At 39.3% G+C, this 21,768-nt stretch overlaps 1 protein-coding gene across 1 annotated transcript in view; it reads left to right on the top strand.

Annotated features, from left to right (window-relative positions):
• The window catches only part of KIAA0319 (KIAA0319 ortholog), a 79,327-nt gene that overhangs the window by 18,545 nt on the left and 39,014 nt on the right, over positions 1 to 21,768 (top strand). The window contains 3 exon segments of the mRNA XM_074318627.1: positions 17,504 to 17,654; positions 20,143 to 20,406; positions 20,409 to 20,866. Of these exon segments, the coding sequence (XP_074174728.1) occupies positions 17,600 to 17,654; positions 20,143 to 20,406; positions 20,409 to 20,866 (777 nt within the window). The 5' untranslated portion in view covers positions 17,504 to 17,599.

Genomic DNA, 21,768 nt, shown 5'->3' on the forward strand with positions numbered 1-21,768 from the left:
AAGTCTCTAGAAAGGCGGGGGTAGGGTCGGAAGAGCGGGGGAAGGTGCCCAGGCACGGAGTCTGTGTTCCTTGTCCGGCCCAAGGACCAACTGAGGTTATTAGCTGAAGTTAATGCTGGATATGCTGCCCCTGCGGTGGGAGAGGTCCGCTGTGGGACGCAGGGCAAAATGCCCACCTCCTGGCTTCCGGGCTCTCCTCCGTCCTGGGATATCCTGCGTATCTGTAGCCGTGGGTGTGGGCTGGAATTTCACAGGCACAGGTGCGGAGCAGATTTCCACAACCCAAGGGTGGGGGCCGAATTTCTACCGCCACAGGTGTGGACCACGATTCCAACCCGCGTCCCCACCGCCGCCGCAGGTGCGGCGTGTCTCCGCTCCGCTCCCTTCCTTCTTCCCCTGCTCGCCCAATTTTTCCCCACCTGCAAGAAATCCCTGCGCGAGTCTCTTCGCTGTTCTGCGTGATGAGCAGAGAGTCCTTTGATGGGTTATAAGCTTCCCGTTTCTGATAAGATCCGACGGAGAACTCAAAAAGTGCGCCCCGCTGCCGCCATTCCTATGACGTCCACTGATTGAATTTTGTTGGTAGTAATTGGTCTGTTTAGATTTTCTGTTTCTTCTTGATTCAGCCTTGGAAGATCGTATGCTTCTAGGAATTTATCCATTTCTTCCAGATTGTCTAATTTGTTGATGTATAGTTGCTCATAGAATTTAAAAAAGATGTTTTTTTTTTGTTTTGTTTTGTTTTTTTTTTTGTCTTTCTCTGGTGTCTCTTATCATTTCTCTTTCATTTCTGATTTTGTTTCTTTGGGTCCTCTCTCTTTTTTTCTCTTATGAGTCTGGTTAAAGGTTTGTCAGTTTTGTTTATCTTTATTAAAAAACCAGCTCTTGGGCAGATGGGTGGCTCAGTTGGTTGTAGTGTGGGCTCTGGGCAATGGGGCTGCTGGTTCGATTCCCACATGGCCAGCCCTCCACAACTAGAGTGAAGTCAATGAGCTGCCGCTCAGCTCCTGGGTGGCCAGATGGCTCAGTTGGTTGGAGTGCATCCTCTCAACCACAAGGTTGCCGGTTCGACTCACACGGGATGGTGGGCTCTGCCCCCTGCAACTAACAATGGCAACTGGGCCTGGAGGTGAGCTGTGCCTCCACAACAAAGATTGAAGGGACAACAACTTGACTTGGAAAAGTCCTGGAAGTGCACACTCTTCCCCAATAAAGTCCTGTTCCCCTTCCCCAATTAAAAAAAAAAAAAATCTTTAAAAAACAAAACGAAAAAACCCAGCTCTTATTTTCATTGATCTTTTTGTATTTTTTTTTTTTTTGTCTTTATTTATTCTGCTCTGACCTTTATTATTTCCTTCCTTATACTCACTTTGGGCTTATTTTGCTGTTCTTTTTCCAGTTCCCTTAGGTATACAGATAGACTGTTGATTTGAGATTTTTCTTGTTCCTTTAGGTAGTCTTGCTTTGCTATGAATTTCCCTCTGAGGATTGCTTTCACTGCATCCCATAGATTTTGGGTGGTTGTGTTATCAGTTTTGTTTGTCTCAAGGTATCTTTTGATTTCTCCCTTGATCTCATTGTTCATCCATTCATTATTTAATAGCATGTTATTTAGGCTCCAGGTTTGTGTATTTTTCAGTTTTTTTTTTGTAATTAATTTCTAGTTTCATAGCACTGTGGTCAGAGAAGACGCTTGATATGATTTCAGTCTTTTTAAATTTTTTGAGATTTGTTTTGTGGCCTAGCATGTGGTCTGTCTTAGAAAATGTTCCATGTGCTCTTGAAAAGAATGTGTATTCTGCTGCTTTGGGTGAAATGCTCTAAAAATATCGATTAAATCCATCTGGTCTAATGTGTCATTTAAGGTCACTATTTCCGTATTGATTTGCTGTCTGTAGGCTGTGTCCATTGGTGTCAGTGGGGTGTTGAAGTCCCCTGCTGTGATTGTGTTACTGTTGATCTCTGTCTTTATGCTGGTCAATATTTGTTTTATATATTTACTCCTGTGTTGGGTGGTACATAGATGTTTACTAGGGTTATGTCCTCTTGTTGGATTGACACCTTTATTATTATGTAATGTCCTTCTTTCTCTTTTATTATAGTCTTCGTTTTAAAGTCTATTTTGTCTGATATAAGTATTGCTACTTCAGTTTTTTTCCTCATTTCCATTTGCATGAAATATCTTATTCCATACCTTTACTTTCATTCTGTGTGTGTCTTTTGATCTGAGGTAGGTCTTTTGTAGACAGCATATGCATGGGTCTTGCTTTCTATCCACTCAGCTATTCTATGACTTTTGATTGGGGCATTTAATCCATTTGCATTTAAAGTGATTATTGATAGGTATATAGTTATTGCCATCTTATTATTCATATTTCTGGTTTTCATTAGTTTGTTTTCTCCTTTCCTGCTTAAAGAAGTCCTTTTAACATTTCATGTACTACCAGCTTGGTGGTAATGAATTCCTTTAGCTTTTTCTTATCCGGGAAGCTATTTATCTCTCCTTCAATTTTAAATGATAGCCTTGTTGGGTATAGCAATCTTGGTTGTAGGCCCTTGCTTTTCATCACTTTGAATATTTTCTGCCACTCCCTTTGGGCCTGTAAAGTTTCTGTTGAGAAATCAGCTGATAGTCTTATGGGAGCTCCTTTGTAGGGAACTAGCTGTCTTTCTCTTGCTGCTTTTATGATTCTCACTTTGTCTTTAACCCTTGCCATTTTATTTTATTTTTATTTATTTATTTTTAAAATTTTTATTGGGTAATATTGGGAACAGTGTGTTTTTCCAGGACCCATCAGCTCCAAGTCAAATTGTATTTTAGTTGTTTTCTTTTTTTTCAATCTGGTTGTGAAGGACGCAGCTCACTGGCCATGTGGGAATTGAATTGGCCACCTGGGTGTTACGAGCACTGCGCTCTAATCAACTGAGCCGACCAGCCACCCACTTGCAGCTCAGCTCCAAGTCAAGCCGTTGTTTTCGCTCTAGATGTGGAGGGTGCAACTCACTGGCTCATGTGGGAATTGAACTGACGATGTTGGTGTTATGAGCACTGCATTCTAACCACCTGAGCCAACTGGCCACCCCCTAACCCTTGCCATTTTAAGTATGTGTCTTGGTGTGGGCCTGTTTGGGTTCATCTTGTTTGGGAGTCTCTCTGCTTCCTGGGCTTGTATGTCAATTTCCTTCACCAGATTAGGAAAGTTTTCAGTCATTATTTCTTCAATCGGGTTCTCGATCCTTTGCTCCCTCTCTTCTCCTTCTGGTTCTCCTATGATACCAATATTGTTGCGATTGATGTTGGCCTACAGGTCTCTTAAACTATCTTCATTGTTTTTTATTCTGTTTTCTTGTTGTTCCTATGGGTGTATTTTGCTACTTTGTCTTCTAAATCGCTGATTTCGATCCTTATCTAATCTGCTGTTGATTCCTTTTAGTGTATTCTTTATTCCTGACTGGTTCTTTTACATGGTTTCTGTGTCATTCTTTGTGCTTGCTATCTTTTCGATGAAATTCTCAGTAAGTTCCTTAAGCATGCTTATAATCAGTGTTTTAAACTCTGTCTCTGGTAGGTTGGTTGCCTTCATTTTATTTAGTTCCATCTCTGGAGGTTTCTTCTGTTTTATTTGGGATATATTTCTTTGTTTCCTCATTCTGGCTGCTGCTCTATTTGTTTTTTTAAATATATATTTTTAGATACTATTTATATGAATTTAGTAGTGAGAAATTATTTTCTTATTTATTTCTACTAAGCAGTAAAAATGGTTGGACTGAAATACCCATCTGCTTTTGCATCATTTTGAAGAGTCTTTTAACAATAGATAAACATTTGAGTTTCAAAGTAAGGCTTCTTAAAGAAATGTCACACAGGTAGATAAAGATATGGTATTGGAGTTTTAGCTCTGTTCCCTTCCAAATAATATTGGTAGGCTTATTGTGTCCAACCTGCTGTGCATTCTTTTTCTTAAGTTCAAAAAAGCAGGGGATTCTCGTAAACATCTATTTAATTTAAGCAATGTAACTAGAGTAAGAAGATAACTTAGACCTTGAAATAAATTTTCAAAGTTGTAGTCATTCCATGCTATAATTTAAGGCATCAGAATTATAAATTTCAAGGGTAAATTGACTCCCGTGTTACCACTCACAGATTTGAAGCATTAGTTTGCAGTATGTTTTTTCTCATGCAGTGGTGAGGAAGTGTGGGTTGCCCCTTCTAGGATAACAATCCAATTATTCTAGGATTGTGATTATCAGCATATCTTACTTTTTGTTGTTGTTATTGTTGCTTTCATCATTAAAATGAGGTATAGGATGTGTAGCTGCACTGTCTTTCGGTCAATGTAACAGTTGCCTTTCAGAATATTTTCTAAGTGGTCTCTTAAGATGCCTTCAATGAAACCATTATCTTTACCATCTCTCTCAGTATATTTGTACTTTTCAGGAGGTTGAAATATTTTGTTAATTCAGTATCTTCTACCTCCTTGTGTTAAAGCTATGAAACATCCAAATTCCTGTGCCACGTGCTCACCATTTTATTGTATATGGGAAGGACTTCTCCTCATACATGATGTGTTTAGGAATTGCTGCTGGCTAACGAGGCTTCACCCTCTTATTATACATCTGGTTTTCCTATAATCACTTCTGTCTTGTAACTGCTCTTCCCAAATCTGGAAAAACTTTTTCTGACCTCATTTTACTATACTTCCACCTATTTGACCATTCTCACTTTCTTGAAACAAGTTTTTCTCTTGGCTCACAAGTACCATCCTTCAGTCTCCTTTTAGGGTTATCTTTCTAAAGCAGGTATCTGAACATGTCACTTTTCTGTTTAAAAATTTTTAACATTGTGTCCATCAGGGGATAAATGGGTAAACAAAATGTGTTATATACATGGAATGAAATATTACTCAGCCTTAAAAAGGAGATTCTGACACATGCTACAACATGGATGAACCTTGAAGGCTTTATGCTAATTGAAATAAGGTACACAAAAAAGACAGTATTATATAATCCCACTCATATGAGATACTTAGAATAGTCAGATTCATAGAGACAGAAAATAGAATGGTGATTACTAGGAACTGGGGGCAAGAGGACATGTTATTGTTTAATAGGGAGAGAGTTTCAGTTTGGATTGATTAAAAAGTTCTGGAGACAGTGATGATGGTTGCACAACAATGTGAATGTACTTAATGCCACTGAATTATACACTTAAAAATGGTTAAAATGGGACATTTTATGTTATATTTACCACAATAAAATAATTAAAAAAACTTCAGTGTTTCCCTACACTACATAAATGAAGTGCAGACCTCTTATTGTGACCTATATAATCCTTCACTATTTCTCCTTGGTCTACATTTTCATTCCCTTAGCACATCATTCTGCACACAAACCACTCAAAATAGACTTGCAAGACTCCATGCTTTCTATGTGCTAGCAGTCCCCACAGTCTGGAATGGCTTTCTTTCTTCAATAAGCAGCTACTCCTCCTGTTTCAGAAGTCTTCCCTGATGCCTCAGACCTTCTCCGTGATGGCAGTTTTACTCTGGGGCTGTGCCTCCATGATATCATTTATCCTATTACCATGAAGTATAAGCTTTTATAGAGCAGGGACTAATTTTTAACATGCAGATTTGCTTTAAAAAATCTGAAGTTAATATAAATAGTTCCACCATTTTCCAAGACTATTATATAAGACTTTAGAATACTTTAATTTCAGTTTCCCCTTCTCTTACCTTTCACTTCATTATTGTTTAGCATTTTCGTTTGGATAACATTTTTATTATTTACCAACATGTTAGTCAGTTTCTAGCTTACCAGTGCTTCTTCCATCTCCTTTGTTCAGTGTCCCTTTCATAACTCTATTAGTGAGGATCTATAGGTGATATACTCACTGTTTATCTGAAAAAACCTTATTTTATTGTTACTCTTGAATTATTGTTTAGTAAGTATAAAGTTCTAGGTTGTCAGTTTTTGTCCCTCAATACTTTGAAGATTTTATTTCCATTATCTTCTGGCATTTATTGTTGGTGATGAAAATCATGTTGTCAGTCTAATTCTTGTCCCTGTTAAGATCATCTGTCTCTTGTCTCTGGTTCTTTATAAGATTTACTGTTTGTCCTTGGTGTCCTGTTGTTTCATTTCAGTGAGTATAGAAATAGATCTATTTTTAACTTCTCGGAATTTCTGGTACTTCTTGGATATGAGGATTTTTGTCTTTCATCAGTTCTGGAACATTCTTTGTCATTATCTCTTCACAGCTTGCTCTTCCCAATTATTTTAATTCTTTCCTTTTGGAGCCATCAGGTGATATATATTGGACCATTTATAACTTCGTGACTCTTATTCTTTCTTCTGTATTTACATCTTCTATTTTCTTTGAATTGCATTTTGGTTTATATCCTCAGATATAGCTTCCGTTTCAGTTTATTGATTTTAAAATTCAGTGGCTTATTTGTAGTTACACACCTTATGATTTGGATCTTTTAAACTATGTTCTTTAAACAAAATCTTATGTACTGATATTTTATTATGAGTTTTGTCTCCTCTCCTGACTTTAATCTTTCTCACCACTGCATACTTACTTATTTTGTAGTATTTCTTAGGTATACTGTTACTTCCGTTCTTGCTCCATTTTGTTATATCTGCTACCTCTCCTTTGTACTTGTTTGCTCCTTTTTTTTTTTAGGGTGACTCATCTTCAGTGGGGATTGCTTTTCTGTTGGAGTCCTACGTGCTCTGTGTTGGAGTATTGTCCCTCTAGCCAGATTTTGCATTGCTTTTGTCTAGAAACTTAGCTATGGCTAATAAAAATTTTATTTGTTATATATACATATGCTCAATTTAGCTTAGAAATGGAAGTTGTAAGTCAGTACTGTACTGAGTTGTAAAGCAAAGTCCCACAAAGAGGCATACTTGGCAATCCTTTCTCCGTTTGTGGTCAATCTCATCATTACATGCTCTGGTTTCTTCTAACCCCATTCGTATGATTCATCAGTCCTTCTAGGCTGCGGTGGTGTCATGAGGCTCTTTATAACCTTTTATAATGTCACAGGAGTTCACCTACTTTCCCGCTGCTTTAGTTCGCTATTGCTGTGGGACAAATACCACAAATGTAGTGGCTTAAAACAGTACCCATTTATTAGTATTTATTAGGGTCTCACTAGACCCAACTCAGGTTGTCAGCTGAGTACATCTTTATTTGGAAGTGCTGGGGAGAACCTTCTTCCCAGCTCACTCAGGTTGTTTTCAGAATCCAGTTCCTTGCAGTTGTAGGATTCAGGTTCCCATTTTTTTGCTGGCTGTTACTGGGAGCTGCTCTCAGATTCTCTCCACATGGCCTCCTCCGTCATCAAAGCTAGCAATGGAATATTTCTGTCATGTCTAATATCTTCTCTCTGATTCCCTTTCTGTTACCAGATGAAGGAAACTCTCTTTGAAAGGGCTCATATGATAGATTAGTATTGCTTGGATGATCTTCCTATCTTAAGGCCAGCTGGTTATAACCTTAATTATATCTGAAAAATTCTTTTTGCCATGAAATAACATAATCATGGGAGTAACACCCAGGGGTGAATGTCATGGGGCCATCTTGGAATCCTGCCTCTCGCACCTGTTGATTGTATGTGGTTCATTAGTGAAGAATATTTACATGGTTATAATTAAATAAACACTTATGGAAAATAAAGTTATTTTAAAAGTCTACTTTGCATTGTGTATGGATTTTTACAAAATAAGCTTTTATAAATAACCTTGTTAAACATTCTACTGCAGAAGAAATTATCAGGTAAATTAGTCATAAAAAATTCAGGGTAAATTGAGCTTTTATGGTGTTTGAATACAAGGAATTATTTGCCTCTCCCCTCCCCAACTCCGGTACAAGCCGTTGTTTCTCAGTCTACTTGTGTAGGACACAGCTCCCTGGCCCATGTTGATATTATGAGCCTGCGCTCCCCCCGGCTGAGGCAGTCGGTCAGCCGCTCACAGCAGCTCTTGTTGGCTGCCAGCCACTCACACTGGCTGCTGGCCACTCACGCTGGCCATCGGCCACTCACGGCAGCACACGGCAGCCCACCTCCAGGTCAAGCCGTTGTTCACAATCTTAGCTGTGAGGGCGCAGCTCACTGGCCAATGTGGGAGTCGAACCGGCGACCTCGGCATTAGGAGCACAGCGCTCCAACCACCTGAGACACCGGGCCACCCCTACAATGAATTTTCAATAATAGCATGAGAGGATCATGCTGAATCTTTTATATTAACTGATAGGATTTTTGAAATATCCTCAATTTTTATACCAATTATTTTTGTCAAGCCTTGTATCCAAACAATATTGCAAAGCAGTATAACACAACATAAGACAAAGGGTCATTAATGTCCACAACAGCAAATAGTGTCTTCTGTGGAAGAGTCTGGGAAATTATTCACTTTGGACTTTTGGTCCCCTTAGAAAGCACTGCCATTCTTAGAGGAGAAACTCATAGTTTTCAGCACATTTCTTGCATGAGGGACTCCCTTTTTGACACATTGAATATAAGTGGAGTAAAAATTGTGATGTAGCCAAGAGGGAGAGTGTAGGGAAGGGGAGGTGAATGTGTGCCTGCGAAGAGATGCAAAAGGAATGGATGAAATGGAAAAACTCAAGAAATAATGATAGAGTGTTTTAAAAGGTAGAGGCAAGAATCAGAAAGAAGAGCTGAAAGTGTTGAAGGTAAGTTGTTCTGCCCTTCAGGGTAGGTCTTGGGGATGGGGAAGGTGGGTAGGAAACTGCTACTTTTAGTACTATTTGCTTGTAAAACTGATTAACTTAAGAATATTAGGAAGCAACATCACATTTCCTAGAGTGAAAATATATTAAAAAGTACTCTTTGAGAGGTCAGCTTCCACCCCTGTGGCCACTTGCTTATTGCCCTTTTCTTATCTTCCACATAGATCACGTCTCTTAGTTTATTTTATTTTTTTTAATTTTTATTTTTTTTTAATTTATTGGGGTGACAATTGTTAGTAAAATTACATAGATTTCAGGTGTACAATTCTGTATTACATCATCTATAAATCCCATTGTGTGTTCACCACCCAAAGTCAGTTCTCCTTCCATCACTATATATTTGATCCCCCTTACCCTCATCTCCCACCCCCCACCCCCGTTAGCCTCTGGTAACCACTAAACTATTGTTTGTGTCTATGAGTTTTTGTTTCTCATTTGTTTGTCTTGTCTCTTAGTTTATTTTATATTTGTCCATGATTTCTTCTTGCAAATACAAGCAAATAGGAATCCTGTCTTCTTCACAAAGGTGTCGTAATATAAACACTGACCTTGCTTTTTTCACTTAAAATCTATAGAACTTTCAGTAATATCAGTGTGTGTGTATAATGTGTATGTCAGTGGGTATATATACACACATATGTAGATATGTTTATATACATATGTAATGTATAAATGTTATATATTATACATAGTATATGTATATAATATATATAACATGTAATAAATATATAATACATATGCACATACACATATTCAATCTATACATGTTCTGTTACGTATTTTACATGTATATGCAGATATGCTATATGTGCACATATAGTATATACATATGTGCTATTTATGCATATATGTATACATATATAGTGTACTTATGAGGTCCGACAATTAAGTTTGCAAACTTGCCACCATACACTTACATTGGCAGCACTGTACAAACAGCTCAGTAAGGTTTCATAACCTTGGTATATCAGTGTCTCACAGCTGTGTTCGTGTCGATATATGGTGGTATCTTGCTGTGTGGCATTCATTACTATTGTTGAGAGTTTTGTGTGCTGTTGTGAGAATGTCTGAGTTTGAATTAGAGCAATGAAGAAACATTAAGTTTCTTGTTAAACTTGACAAGAGCAGAAGTGAAACCAAGTTTATGGAGATAATGCCATGAAGAGAACAGCAGTGTACAACTGCATTAAACGTTTTTCTGAAGGGAGAGAGCACGTCACTGATGAAGAGAGGTCAGGGCTGCCAGTAACAAGCAGAACTGACGAAAACATTGCAAACATTCATCGAATTGTGCGTCAAAATTGTCAGCTGACTGTGAGAAGCATAGCAGACCAAGTAAACATTGACAGAGAAACTGTTAAGAAAATCTTAACTGAAAATCTTGGCATGAGAAAGGTGTGTGCAAAAATGGTCCCGAAGGAGCTCACCAATGAACAAAAGCAAAGGAGAGTCGAAGTTTGCCAAGACCTTTTGGAGAGGCAACATGATGTTTTGGGCCATATTATCACTGGTGATGAAACATGGGTGTACCAATACGACCCTGAAACAAAGCTTCAAAGTGCACAGTGGAAGTCAGCCAATTCTCCATGACCAAAATATTTCAGTCCAAATCAAGAGTCAAAATGATGTTGCTAATCTTTTTTATATCAGAGGTATTATTCATTATGAACTTGTACCAACTAGACAAACAGTTAACCAAGTTCACTATTTGGAAGTGCTGAAAAGGCTGCATGTAAAAGTTAGATGAAAACGACCTGAACTTTTCACCAACAATTCATGGCTCTTGCATCACGACAATGAACCAGCTCACATAGCACTGTCTGTGAGGGAATTTTAGCCAGTAAACAAATAACTGTATTGGAACACCCTCCGTACTCACCTGGTCTTGCCCCTAATGACTTCTTTCTTTACCCAAAGATAAAGGAAATATTAAAAGGAAGACATTTTTAGAAAAAAAAAAAAAGATTTTATTGGGGAAGGGGAACAGGAGTTTATTGGGGAACGTGTGTATTTCCAGGACTTTTTTTTTATTGGGGAACAGTAGTGTGTTTTTCCCAGGACTCATCAACTCCATCCATGTCAAGTTGTTGTCCTTTCAGTCTTAGTTGTGGAGGGCACAGCTCAGCTCCAGGTCCAGTGGCCGTTGTTAGTTGCAGGGGGTGCAGCCCACCATCCCTTGTGGGAGTCGAACTGGCAACCTTGTGGTTGAGAGCACGCGCTCCATGAGCCATTTGGCCACCCGGAAGCTGAGCTGCTGCTCATTGACTTCTTTCTAGTTGTGGAGGGCGCAGCTCGCTGGCCCATGTGGGAATCGAACCGGCAGCCCTGTTGCCCAGAGCTTGTGCTCTTACCAACTGAGCCACCCATCCGCCCCAAAAAGAAGACATTTTGATGACAATCAGGACATCAAGGGGAATATGATGACAGGTCTTATGGCCATTCCAGTAAAAGAGTTCCAAAATTGCTTTGAAGGGTGCACTTGTGTCGGTGCATAGCTTCCTAGGGGGACTACTTCGAAAGTGACCGTAGTGATATTCAGCAATGAGGTATGTAGCACTTTTTCTAGGATGAGTTCATGAACTTAATTGTCTGACCTCATATGTATGTATACATATGTAAGTACGAGGTGTGATCAAACAATGCAGTGGATGTGTAAATAAAAAATATTTATTATGGTAAAAGACACATTACTGTTAATCCCTGTCAAAATACTCCCGCTTGCTTTGGACACACTTAGCCCATCATTCTTGCCACTCTCTTAAGCAGTTCTGGAAGTCCTCTTTCATGAGTGTCTTTAGTTACACTGTCATGGCTGCCTTGATGTCCTGAATCATTTTGACTTTGGGGAAGAGCCAGAAGTTGCACGGTGCCAGATCCAGTGAATAAGGTGGATGAGGGCACACCATAATGTTTTTATTTGACAGAAATTGCAGTATACCAGAAGCGATGTGTGACATGGAGCGTTGTCATGATGGAGGATGAAACCGTTTGTCCATTTCATGTTAATGTGTTGTTCATGATCCACGATTTATGTCACACTTTAAAACACACCTTCTCTCACCAATAGCTCACACCTGACTGACTGCACTGAACAAGAAGAAACTTGTCACACACACACTATTACAAGGGTTTGATGCACCACTTCCCATATTGAAGATCCCTGCCTTTCCATGGGATGGCACTCGGCAGCAGCATTCACCATGTTTTGTGATCACAATGGATAGGCTCCGTGTCACACCGCTTCTGATATAGCAATTTCTGTCAAATAAAAACATTACGGTGTGTCCTCATCCACCTTATTCACTGGATCTGACACTGTGTGACTTCTGGCTCTTCCCCAAAGTCAAAATGACCATGAAAAGAAAACGTTTTGAATCTATTCAGGACATCGAGGCAGGACAGCCCAACTAAAAACACTCACAAAGGAGGACTTCCAAAACTGCTTCAGAAAGTGGCAAGAACAATGGGATAAGTGTGTTCAAAGCAAGGCGGGTTATTTTGAGAGGGATTAATGAATGTGTTTTATACTGTAATAATTTTTTTATTTAAACATTCACCATATTTGTGAATAACACCTCGTATATATATGTGAGTGTATTTACATTTTTTTCACAGCTGCATATTATTCCATGACCTGGATATATCATAATTTGTTAAACCCATCTCTTGTCAATTGACATTTGGCTGTTTCCAATCTTTTTTATTTTTTTAATTAAATTTTATTGGGTGACAATTTTAGTAAAGTTACATAGATCCAATATTTTGTTGTTATTAAGAATGCTGCATTGTATGTACTGGACGTGCCTAAAAAATGTATACACATGACTTGTATTCATCTTTTGGTATCGGTGTATATCGAGTATTACAATTTTAATACAGTTTTTTCCTTTCTTAAAATGTGTATACATTTTTTGACACCCTCTGTATATCATTTCAAATGATTGCAAATAAAAACCAAAGTAAAAAAGATATAATGTAAAGAAATTAAATTACTGTTAAAAATTCGTAATAATTTTAATTTTAAAATTATGTATCACAGTTAATTTTTACATTTCCGAAGGAAGAGTTACCATTTATTTATGCATGCATTCGTTTAAGCAATTTGAGCTCCTACCACATAATAACCCCTTTTCTAGTTTCTGGAGATAGCATTGCAACCAGTCAAAAATCCCACCCTTGCGGCTCACAATGTGCTATTGAGTGATGACAGCATTGTGAGATCACTGGGCAGGGAAGGACTGGCTGGTAAAATAAGGTCATTTATTATGCTGTACCTATTCGTTTGTATTTTCTATAATAAACATTTTTGCTTTTGTAGATTAGAAGAAAACCTAATTAATTTTTTTTTTAATGGAGAGAGACCTACAAACAGGTCAGAATGGCGGAAGGAAGATATTCTGTGGGGTCAGACACACCTGGATTGGGTTCCAATCCTTGGGCATTTTAGCCTTTCACAGCTTCAGTTTCATCTACAAATGGGGATAATATACAATGGGGGGGTTCAGAGGATTAAAACGAATGCATGTCAAATGCCAAGGAAATGATGAAATAAGTGGTAATTATTGCAAATCTTACAAATTATTTGTATTATTACAAGTTATTATACATTATTACAAATATTATTTGGGATACTTTTAATACAATGTTACATTTGTGGTGATAATCTGGCCTTGGGATATCTTCAGAGGAGGGAGCAATGACTTCAAATTGGAGACTGTTTGGGAAGATGTGGAAGACTTCTTAGATAAACTGGGTTTGAACTGGACATTAGCAGAGGAGGGGAGACACCGCAGGGAGACTGGTAGATGTTAGAAAGAAGACTGGGAAGAGGAGGGCATGGAAAATGGTGTGACGAATTTCCTTTCCTCTCCTGAGGTCGGTCTTGGCATGTTTCAGGAATGTTTAACACTGACTCCTGTCATTATCTGAACTAACCTGTGATACATGCATACAATCTCCATAGTCCTAGGAGACCTGCCATGAAACAATGGGGTTGTTCTAACTTAGCTGACCTCAGTTTATTTGTCATAGCCACTACAGTGACTTTTTCTAAGGTCAAAAGTGAACTCAACTTTGTTGCTTTGTTTCTTTATTTGTTTGGTAAACAAATAAAGAAACAGGAACTCATAGACACAGACAATAGTTTAGTGGCTACCAGAGGGTAAGGGGGCAGGGGGTGGTGGATGAGGGTAAACAGGGTCAAATATATGGTGATGTAAGGAGAACTGACTCTGGGTGTTGAACACACAATGTGATATATAGATGATGTATTACAGAATTGTACACTTGAAACTTACTTAATTTTACTAACCATTGTCACCCCAATAAATTTTAATTAAAAAAAATAAATAAAATAACTGAAGTGGGTCCTGTAAAAAAAAAAAGTGAACTCAGCTGCAGTGAAATGGAAAGAACTGGATGAGTAATATATTTCCTCCTGTTCTCCACAGGATAGTTCTGGGCAAACCTTACCAAAAAACAAGACAGTTAAGAAGTAAACATCAGAAATGTTGGATTCTCGTTGTCACATACAGGATTCTTTTTCATACACTCAGCTCCAGCTGAAATGAAAGCTGTCAGCTGGCTTTGAAGAATGATTTGGTTTCAGAAAACCATAATAACTCTCTCTTTGTAATAGGGATTACTGATTTTAAAATTTTGAAAATTAAAATATGAATACATCCCTTTTTTCAGTGACTTGTTCTCTAGGTCTTTTCTCTCACTTTGATTCTTTCACTTGAATGATGGTAACTCCTTGTGTTCTTTCTCTTAACAAGTTAAGTTGTTCATGCTTGCATGAAATGATTTCATAAATTGGTAGTGATTCAGCATATTGACCAAATCTGGGTCAACTCTTCCATGAATGATGCATAAATGTCAGCTTTTTCTCTTGACAGTGTTTATGTGAAGACCTTCTTTCGGGGAGAGACACATACTAGTTGTAGTTCTCACTAGCTTCCTAGGGCAGCCTAGGCATTTTCTCATAGTTAGGTAGGCTTGCCTGACAAAATACAGTATAAATATATCCTAATGTTACATAATAAAAATTTGTTATTTGTCTGGAATACTGTACCTTTATTTACTAAATCCTCCTCTGTGTTTTATGCAGCGGGCTCCCTTCCTGAATATCACCTCACATGCTCTCTATTGTTCTGGTGTTATTTAGTGAGGCTCTTGATACTCAGTAGATCTAAGCCTCTAATGACCTAGGATAATCGCAAGAATAATAAATTAATTAAATATTAAAGACTGTCACACGATTCAAAAGGTACAACAAGCTATTTGTTAAAAAAATGTTTCTCTCCCAGCCCTCTCTCTAGTCATAACATATATTAATGGTTTCTTTATAATGGCTTGTATATTTTTCCAGAGCTATTTAATGCATTTTCCAGCAAATTCATTTTGTCTATTTCCCCACCCAATTTCCTTTTCCCACAAATGGTGAGTACCATCCACACTGTTGTGCACTTTGCTTTCTCCATGTGATAGCAGGTCCTAGTATACACCAGCATGTGGAGCGCTTTCTTCTTTCTTCTTCACAAATGCAGGGTGTTGCATGATATGGGCAGACTGATTTGTTTAGCCAGTTCCCTGCTCTCAAAAGTTTGGTTGTTTCCAGTCTGCTTGTTAATACCAATATTGTACTCAGGAATAACATAACATGTATATGATTTCATAAATGTTAAGTATATCGGTAGAATAAATCCCTAGAAGTAGAATTGCTGGAATGTGCATAGTGCCACATTGCCCTTCATAGAGATTGTACCAATTTACTTACACTGTCATCAGTGAGGCATGAGAATGCCTGATACCTATATTCTTACCAACATAGGGAAGCATGGAAGTGTTTTCATACACTTGTATGACAGTCTTATGGGTGAAAAAATGATACCTGTTAGTTTTACTTTGTGTTCCTCTTTTTTGAGTGAATTTGAACATCTGTTGAGGTCTTTAAAATGTGTTTATATTTTCTGTGTTCTGTCTCTTCATGGACTTTTTCTATTGGATATTTATTGATTTGAGGGCACTTTCATATATTGGGCAAATTATCCTGTGTGATGTGAGTTGCAAATATTTTTCTACATTACCACATCATTCCTGAATGACTAGCTGGGAACCTCTGCAGGGTATGTCCTGACCCCAGTTTGTCATCCCTAGTACACTTGTAAATTTCTAAATGTACTGAGATGTTTCAAGAAGGTAGGGAAAGTGAGGAGTCTTATACTCTCATAAAGGCTAAGTGTGGATGGGGAGGGAACATAAGGGTGGGTGGGGAGAATGTGATGTGAATGGAACTAAAATCTACTGTAACACACCAACTCGCAACTCACAGCAAGGAGCCCTCGTACCAGTGTGCTGATACCTTTGTTATTGTATTTGAAATAGTAATGAAATTTGGAGACCAGACCTCCCAGTACTGGTTTTTCAGCCTTGACCAAATCAGTGAACTTTTTGAGCCTCAATTCTATCATTTTTAAGGCAGAGATAATAATATTGCCTGGGTTGTTGTGCAGATCACATTGAAGAAAGTGCCAGACAAAAATAAAGTGCTAATGTTACCGTAGTTCATTGAGCCTGAGATGCTAGTGATTGTAACGATGCTAGTGATGCATCATTATTTAAATGCCACTAAGGAAGGAAAAATCCTGTCAACTATCCCATGGCACATCACTGTCTTACCATTTAAAATATTCCCATGTATTGGAAGAGATTTCTTTAGGCAGATTTTTTTTTTTTTTTTTGGGGTGGGGTGGGGAAGGGGAACAGGACTTTATTGGGGAACAGTGTGTACTTTCAGGCCTTTTTTCCAAGTCAAGTTGTTGTCCTTTCAGTCTTATTTGTGGAGGGCGCAGCTCACCTCCAGGTCCGGTTGCCGTTTTCTAGTTGCAAGGGACACAGCCCACCATCCCCTGTGGGAGTCGAACTGGCAACCTTGTGGTTGAGAGGATGCACTCCAACCAACTGAGCCATCTGGGAGGCAGCTCAGCTCAAGGTGCCGTGTTCAATCTTAGTTGCAGGGGGCGCTGCCCACCATCCCTTGCGGGACTCAAGGAGTCCAACCGGGTTGAGAGCCCACTGGCCCATGTGGGAATCAAACCGGCAGCCTTCGGAGTTAGGAGCACAGAGCTCTAACCGCCTGAGCCACCGGGCTGGCCCTAGGCAGATTTTTATCATAAATCATTACCGTGCCTATATAAAAAGGAACTATACGTGAATATAAATTAAGGAGGAAGTTTCACAATCTTAGTCCATTTCTGCTGAATCACTTGTCGAGGTAGTTAACAGTATCTGTGTGTTTTCCACACAAGGTTGTCTCTGTGCATCATGAGCACTAGGGGTGCAGGGGTTCTTAAAATAGTTTCATATTGTCTTCCTTCCAAGCCTCTGACACCAGCTCTGCACAGTATGCATGGCAATTATTTCCTGCCCAGTGTTTGGCCAACTTGAGGCTTCCTGATTTTAGAGATGGTAACGTATGAAAATATTTACGTTAGAAACAATGAAATAAGGTAGTGTGATTGATTCTATCTTATTTTGTAAGTTTGGGCTTGTAAGGGGAGAATGCATGAAACCTTTTGCCTCTTCTTAGGAACTGTACTTGCTATTTGAACAAACTCCAGGTGGATGCCTTGCCTGGGATATGGCCCACTGACGTGCATAAATGATAAAATAACTTTGTATATTTCTATATCCACCTATTCTTTTTTTCCTTCCTTTTTATTTTGTTTTTCCTTTGAGGTTCTTGAAGCCAAATCTGGCTCATCAAAGGAAGCCTGCACTAAAGGCCTCTCGGGACATCCACCGAAGCTTGCCTTCCCCATTTCATGAGGCAGAATGGCACCCACCACAGATGCTCTCTCTCCTTTGCTGCTGCTGGTGACCATTGTAGGTAGGAAACCATTACCCTGAGACCCCAGTGTCACACTGGAGCTTCCTGTCTGGCTTGAGCAGGTCAGATCTACCTGAAATCAAGGTGCTATGTGTTTGCTTTCTGATAGAAGTATTTTACATATAAAAGGCATGAAAGATAGACCTCATGCATCACTGCTTTCTGGAAACAGGAATTTAAATTGTTTTTTATCATGACTGTTTTGGGGACGATGAAAATCACATTTCTTATATACTAGGAAAAATTTATATTTATGTACTTAAAATAATTGAATAGTAGATCTTTTTAGAAAGCAAATGACCAGACTCTCTCCCTCTTTTTTTTTTTTTACGATTTTATTGGGGAGGGGGAATAGGACTTTATTGGGGAACAGTGCGTACTTCCAGGACTTTCTTTTTTTTCCAAGTCAAGTTGTTGTCCTTTCAGTCTTAGTTGTGGAGGGCGCAGCCTCAGCTCCAGGTCCAGTTGCCCTTGCTAGTTGCAGAGGGCGCAGCCCACCATCCCTTGTGGGACTCGAGGAATTGAACTGGCAACCTTGTGGTTGAGAGCCCACTGGACCATGTGGGAATCGAACCGGCAGCCTTTGGAGTTAGGAGCATGGAGCTCTAACCGCCTGAGCCACCGGGCCGGCCCCAGACTGTCTTTTATCATAAGTTTTTATTTTGATATACTAGGTTCATGGAGACTAGGAACTTGTAGAGCATACAAACATGGGTGAGTGTTCTCTGTCTTTTCAAGAGCTTACTTGACTGACTGATGGATTCTGAAGTAATTGTGGCAACCTGGCCCAAAGGAAGAATGGTTTAGTTGTAAGGAACCCACCTTCTCAAACGTCTTTATTTAGCCTTTAGATCTTTGCTTGAGGTAAGTGTGTCTGAACCACCAATTCAGGTGACTTTTGCACAGCAAAGGGATGATCTGCCTCAGAGGTGTATGGAGGTCTCCACCTCCAACCTGACTAAAAACTGCTTTACACTTTGTGTTGAAGGCGTCTGCCATGGAAAGCTTCCTTACCTACTTGCTTGCTCTAGGATCACAGCTTTTTACCTTTATTTGACACGGTTTTTACAAGTTGGCTTTGAGCTTTCAGATGGCAAAAACCAGAAATGAAACATGATAATTCCCATGAATCATTGACCAAAAGGAGATGACCCAACAGCTTTTCAAGGGAAATAAAGCCATTTGTGTTTGAAAAAAATTTGTGTTTGAAAAAAATTTCTAGCTTGGGTCTTCATTTAAAGGCCACTCAGGGATGTAGTGGTATTGTTACAAACAAAGGCAATATTTTGGAGAGTTGGGAACTGGAGATTACCTATCTCTCTGTTCTACACCCTTCATCATCTCTTGACCTTCCTTAATTTGGAGACGCTATTTTGTTATGTTCAGCTGGAGGTGTTGTTTTAAATTTATTATTTTCTCCATTTCTGAGATTAAGCTTTTCTTTAGAAGATAAAAGGCTAAAACTATTACGGTGATTTTTGAAAAGTAGATTTGCATTTGACAAAATGTCATTTCAGTCGAATTAGAGTAGTCTATTGCTAGCTTATTCACTGGAAAAGATGCACATCTGTTAAATCTAATTCCTATTAAATTGGACCAGTTGGACTCTCCTAGAGTCAATGTTTGGCACTGAATGATTGTTAAAAATTGATGACAGTGATGATGCACAGGCAAAAATAAAGATGATTGTTATACTGTATTTAACCATTTCTTTTGACTCCACTTAGAAGTAATCTCTGTCACTATGAAAAAATAACAGTTATTAAAATAATTATCAGTGATGAGCACTGACTTGGAAAGAGATCTGTTACCACTGTGAGTTCTGTGCAGGATTCTTATACACTGCTTTTCAAAGTACATGTGGGGAGGGTCCAATTTATTTTTATTTCCAATCCAACACAGACTGATTCTTTTATAAAATATCAACAAGCAAGAAAGAAAAAAAGTGATTTTGCACTTGGGTTCCCTGCGCCACAGGTCCACAGACCACACTGCATAGCGCCACTATGATACCGGCTGTATGCCATTAGTTGATTATTTAGAATCTTATTAGAGATATTTGTTATTGATCTGTATTGAGGACAAATTTTTCTCTCCCTTGATATTTTCATACCAATTGGTCTATCATCAGAATAACCTGTAAGATTTCTAAAAATATTCAATTAACAATAGCAACAATATGATGTTGTTCCTAACGTAAACCTTTATAACTGAATTTTGGGTGAGGAGCAAAATATTATAAATAATACAAAAATAATACACACGTGGAAAAGAATGCTTCTGTTCACTGAGTAGAGAAACATTATATGGAAAGAGGATAGAAGGTTACATGGACAGGGGAGAATCTGTGGATGGATGGATGGATGGATGGGTGTGATGATGGATAGGCTGAAAGATGACACTGTGGACTTTTATAGGAAGTGTGGTTGTTAATTTGCTTGCTGGATAGCATCTGCCTCTCTTCCTCATTGGACAGCCTTGTTTGCAGGTTGTGCTGCTACGAAGTGCAGTGAGGGGAGGATGTATCACAATGCAGTCATTTTACCTAACTTGGAAACTGCCAGAATCATGAAGGTGCCTCACACCACCTCCCTGGGGGACTGCCCAGCTGCTTGCTATGAGGTGTCCAGTTGTGATGTAGCTTGGTGGTTTGAGGACCACTGCTACCTGGTGCGCTGCCCTCACAGAGACTGCTGTGAGCCCAGGAAACCAGGTTCCATCAGGTCTTCTCTCACCTTTGTGCTCAGGCCTGCCCAGACTATGGGGAAATGATGCTGAACAGGGGCTCCCCACCTGGAACCCAGGGGGACTCACCTGAGGATAGCAGAAAGCACTTTCCCTTTCTGGGCAAAGGTTGGGGCCTGGAGGAGCCATCTGAGTACTCAGCTGACTATCGGGAGCTGGCGCAGGACCTCTTCCAGACACTCAGCAAGCAGGAGGCCAAGGGAGACACTGAGTGCACTGACTGGGGCTTGCTGCTGCGTGGCCAGGGACATTTCAACTCCTCTGCCGGAGATAGCCTGTCGGTTCCAGCAGAGAAGCAGCAGGCGCTCCGTAAGCTGAATGAGTCAGCATGGACTCCAGCCACAAAACACTCTCCTCCTGAGAGGAGTCTGTTGCTTCCTTTGGTGACTGCTTCATCTTCAGGAGAGTTATTGGAGAAAGAGACTTTTCAGCTCCAGGAACAATCCCACAGCAGCTCCAGAGAAGCAGTGGGTGTGGTGGGTCTGTCCATGAGGGGGTGGGAGGCGCTGAACTTACTTTTTGGAGCCAGGCACTCATTAGGCTGTAGGAGCACAAGTAGTTTCCTCTGAAGAGTACATGTCTCAGGTGTTGGCAGGAAAGATGACCCTCAGAGCCTTCCAGGAAACAAAGCATCTTGTATTTCTGCTGTGCTCTCATGAGCAGAGTGTTTAAAAGAACAAATAGTTCTTCTGCCTTTACAGGTCAGCCATCTAATGCTGACTTAGCTCTTCTTCCTAGAGATGTCTTTAATTTAACACCATTAATCTTTAGGGAAATGTAAATCAAAGCCACAGTGAGATATCTCTTCGCTAGGGTGACTAGAATAAAAACAAGAAACAGAAACAGAATAAGTATTAGTAGAGAAATTGGAACTCTCAGACACTGCTGATGGGAAAGTAATAGGTGCAGGTATTTGTTCCTTAAAGTGTTAAACATAGTTACCATGCTATCCAGCAATTCTACTTTTAAGTCTCTACCTATGAAGAATAAAAACATATGTACATACAAAGACTTGTACACAGATGCTCATAGCAGCATTATTCATAAAATACTGTAATTGAATAGGACACATCCAAGGAATTTGAAACAAATCAAGATTGAATTTATAGAGAATAAAAGATACTTTCTGCAGTTTTGTTTTTCCGTGGACAAGACTCGACAAGATTCAGCTAAAACAAGTTGTTTCAAAGTAATTAAGAGTAGAGAAAAGAAAGAAGAGTTATTTGAGACTCTTACTGACTGTGCCAGTCTTTAAGTCAAAGGGCAGAAGTAGGGGTGGTGTTGGGGATGGGGGTGCTGGTGGTCAGTTTCTTCCATAGAGGGCCCATTTTTGTCTGGGTGAGATACATCATCCTAATAACTAGCAAGG

Source organism: Rhinolophus sinicus, linkage group LG14 (assembly GCF_036562045.2).
Source record: "Rhinolophus sinicus isolate RSC01 linkage group LG14, ASM3656204v1, whole genome shotgun sequence".
Taxonomy (NCBI): Eukaryota; Metazoa; Chordata; class Mammalia; order Chiroptera; family Rhinolophidae; genus Rhinolophus; species Rhinolophus sinicus.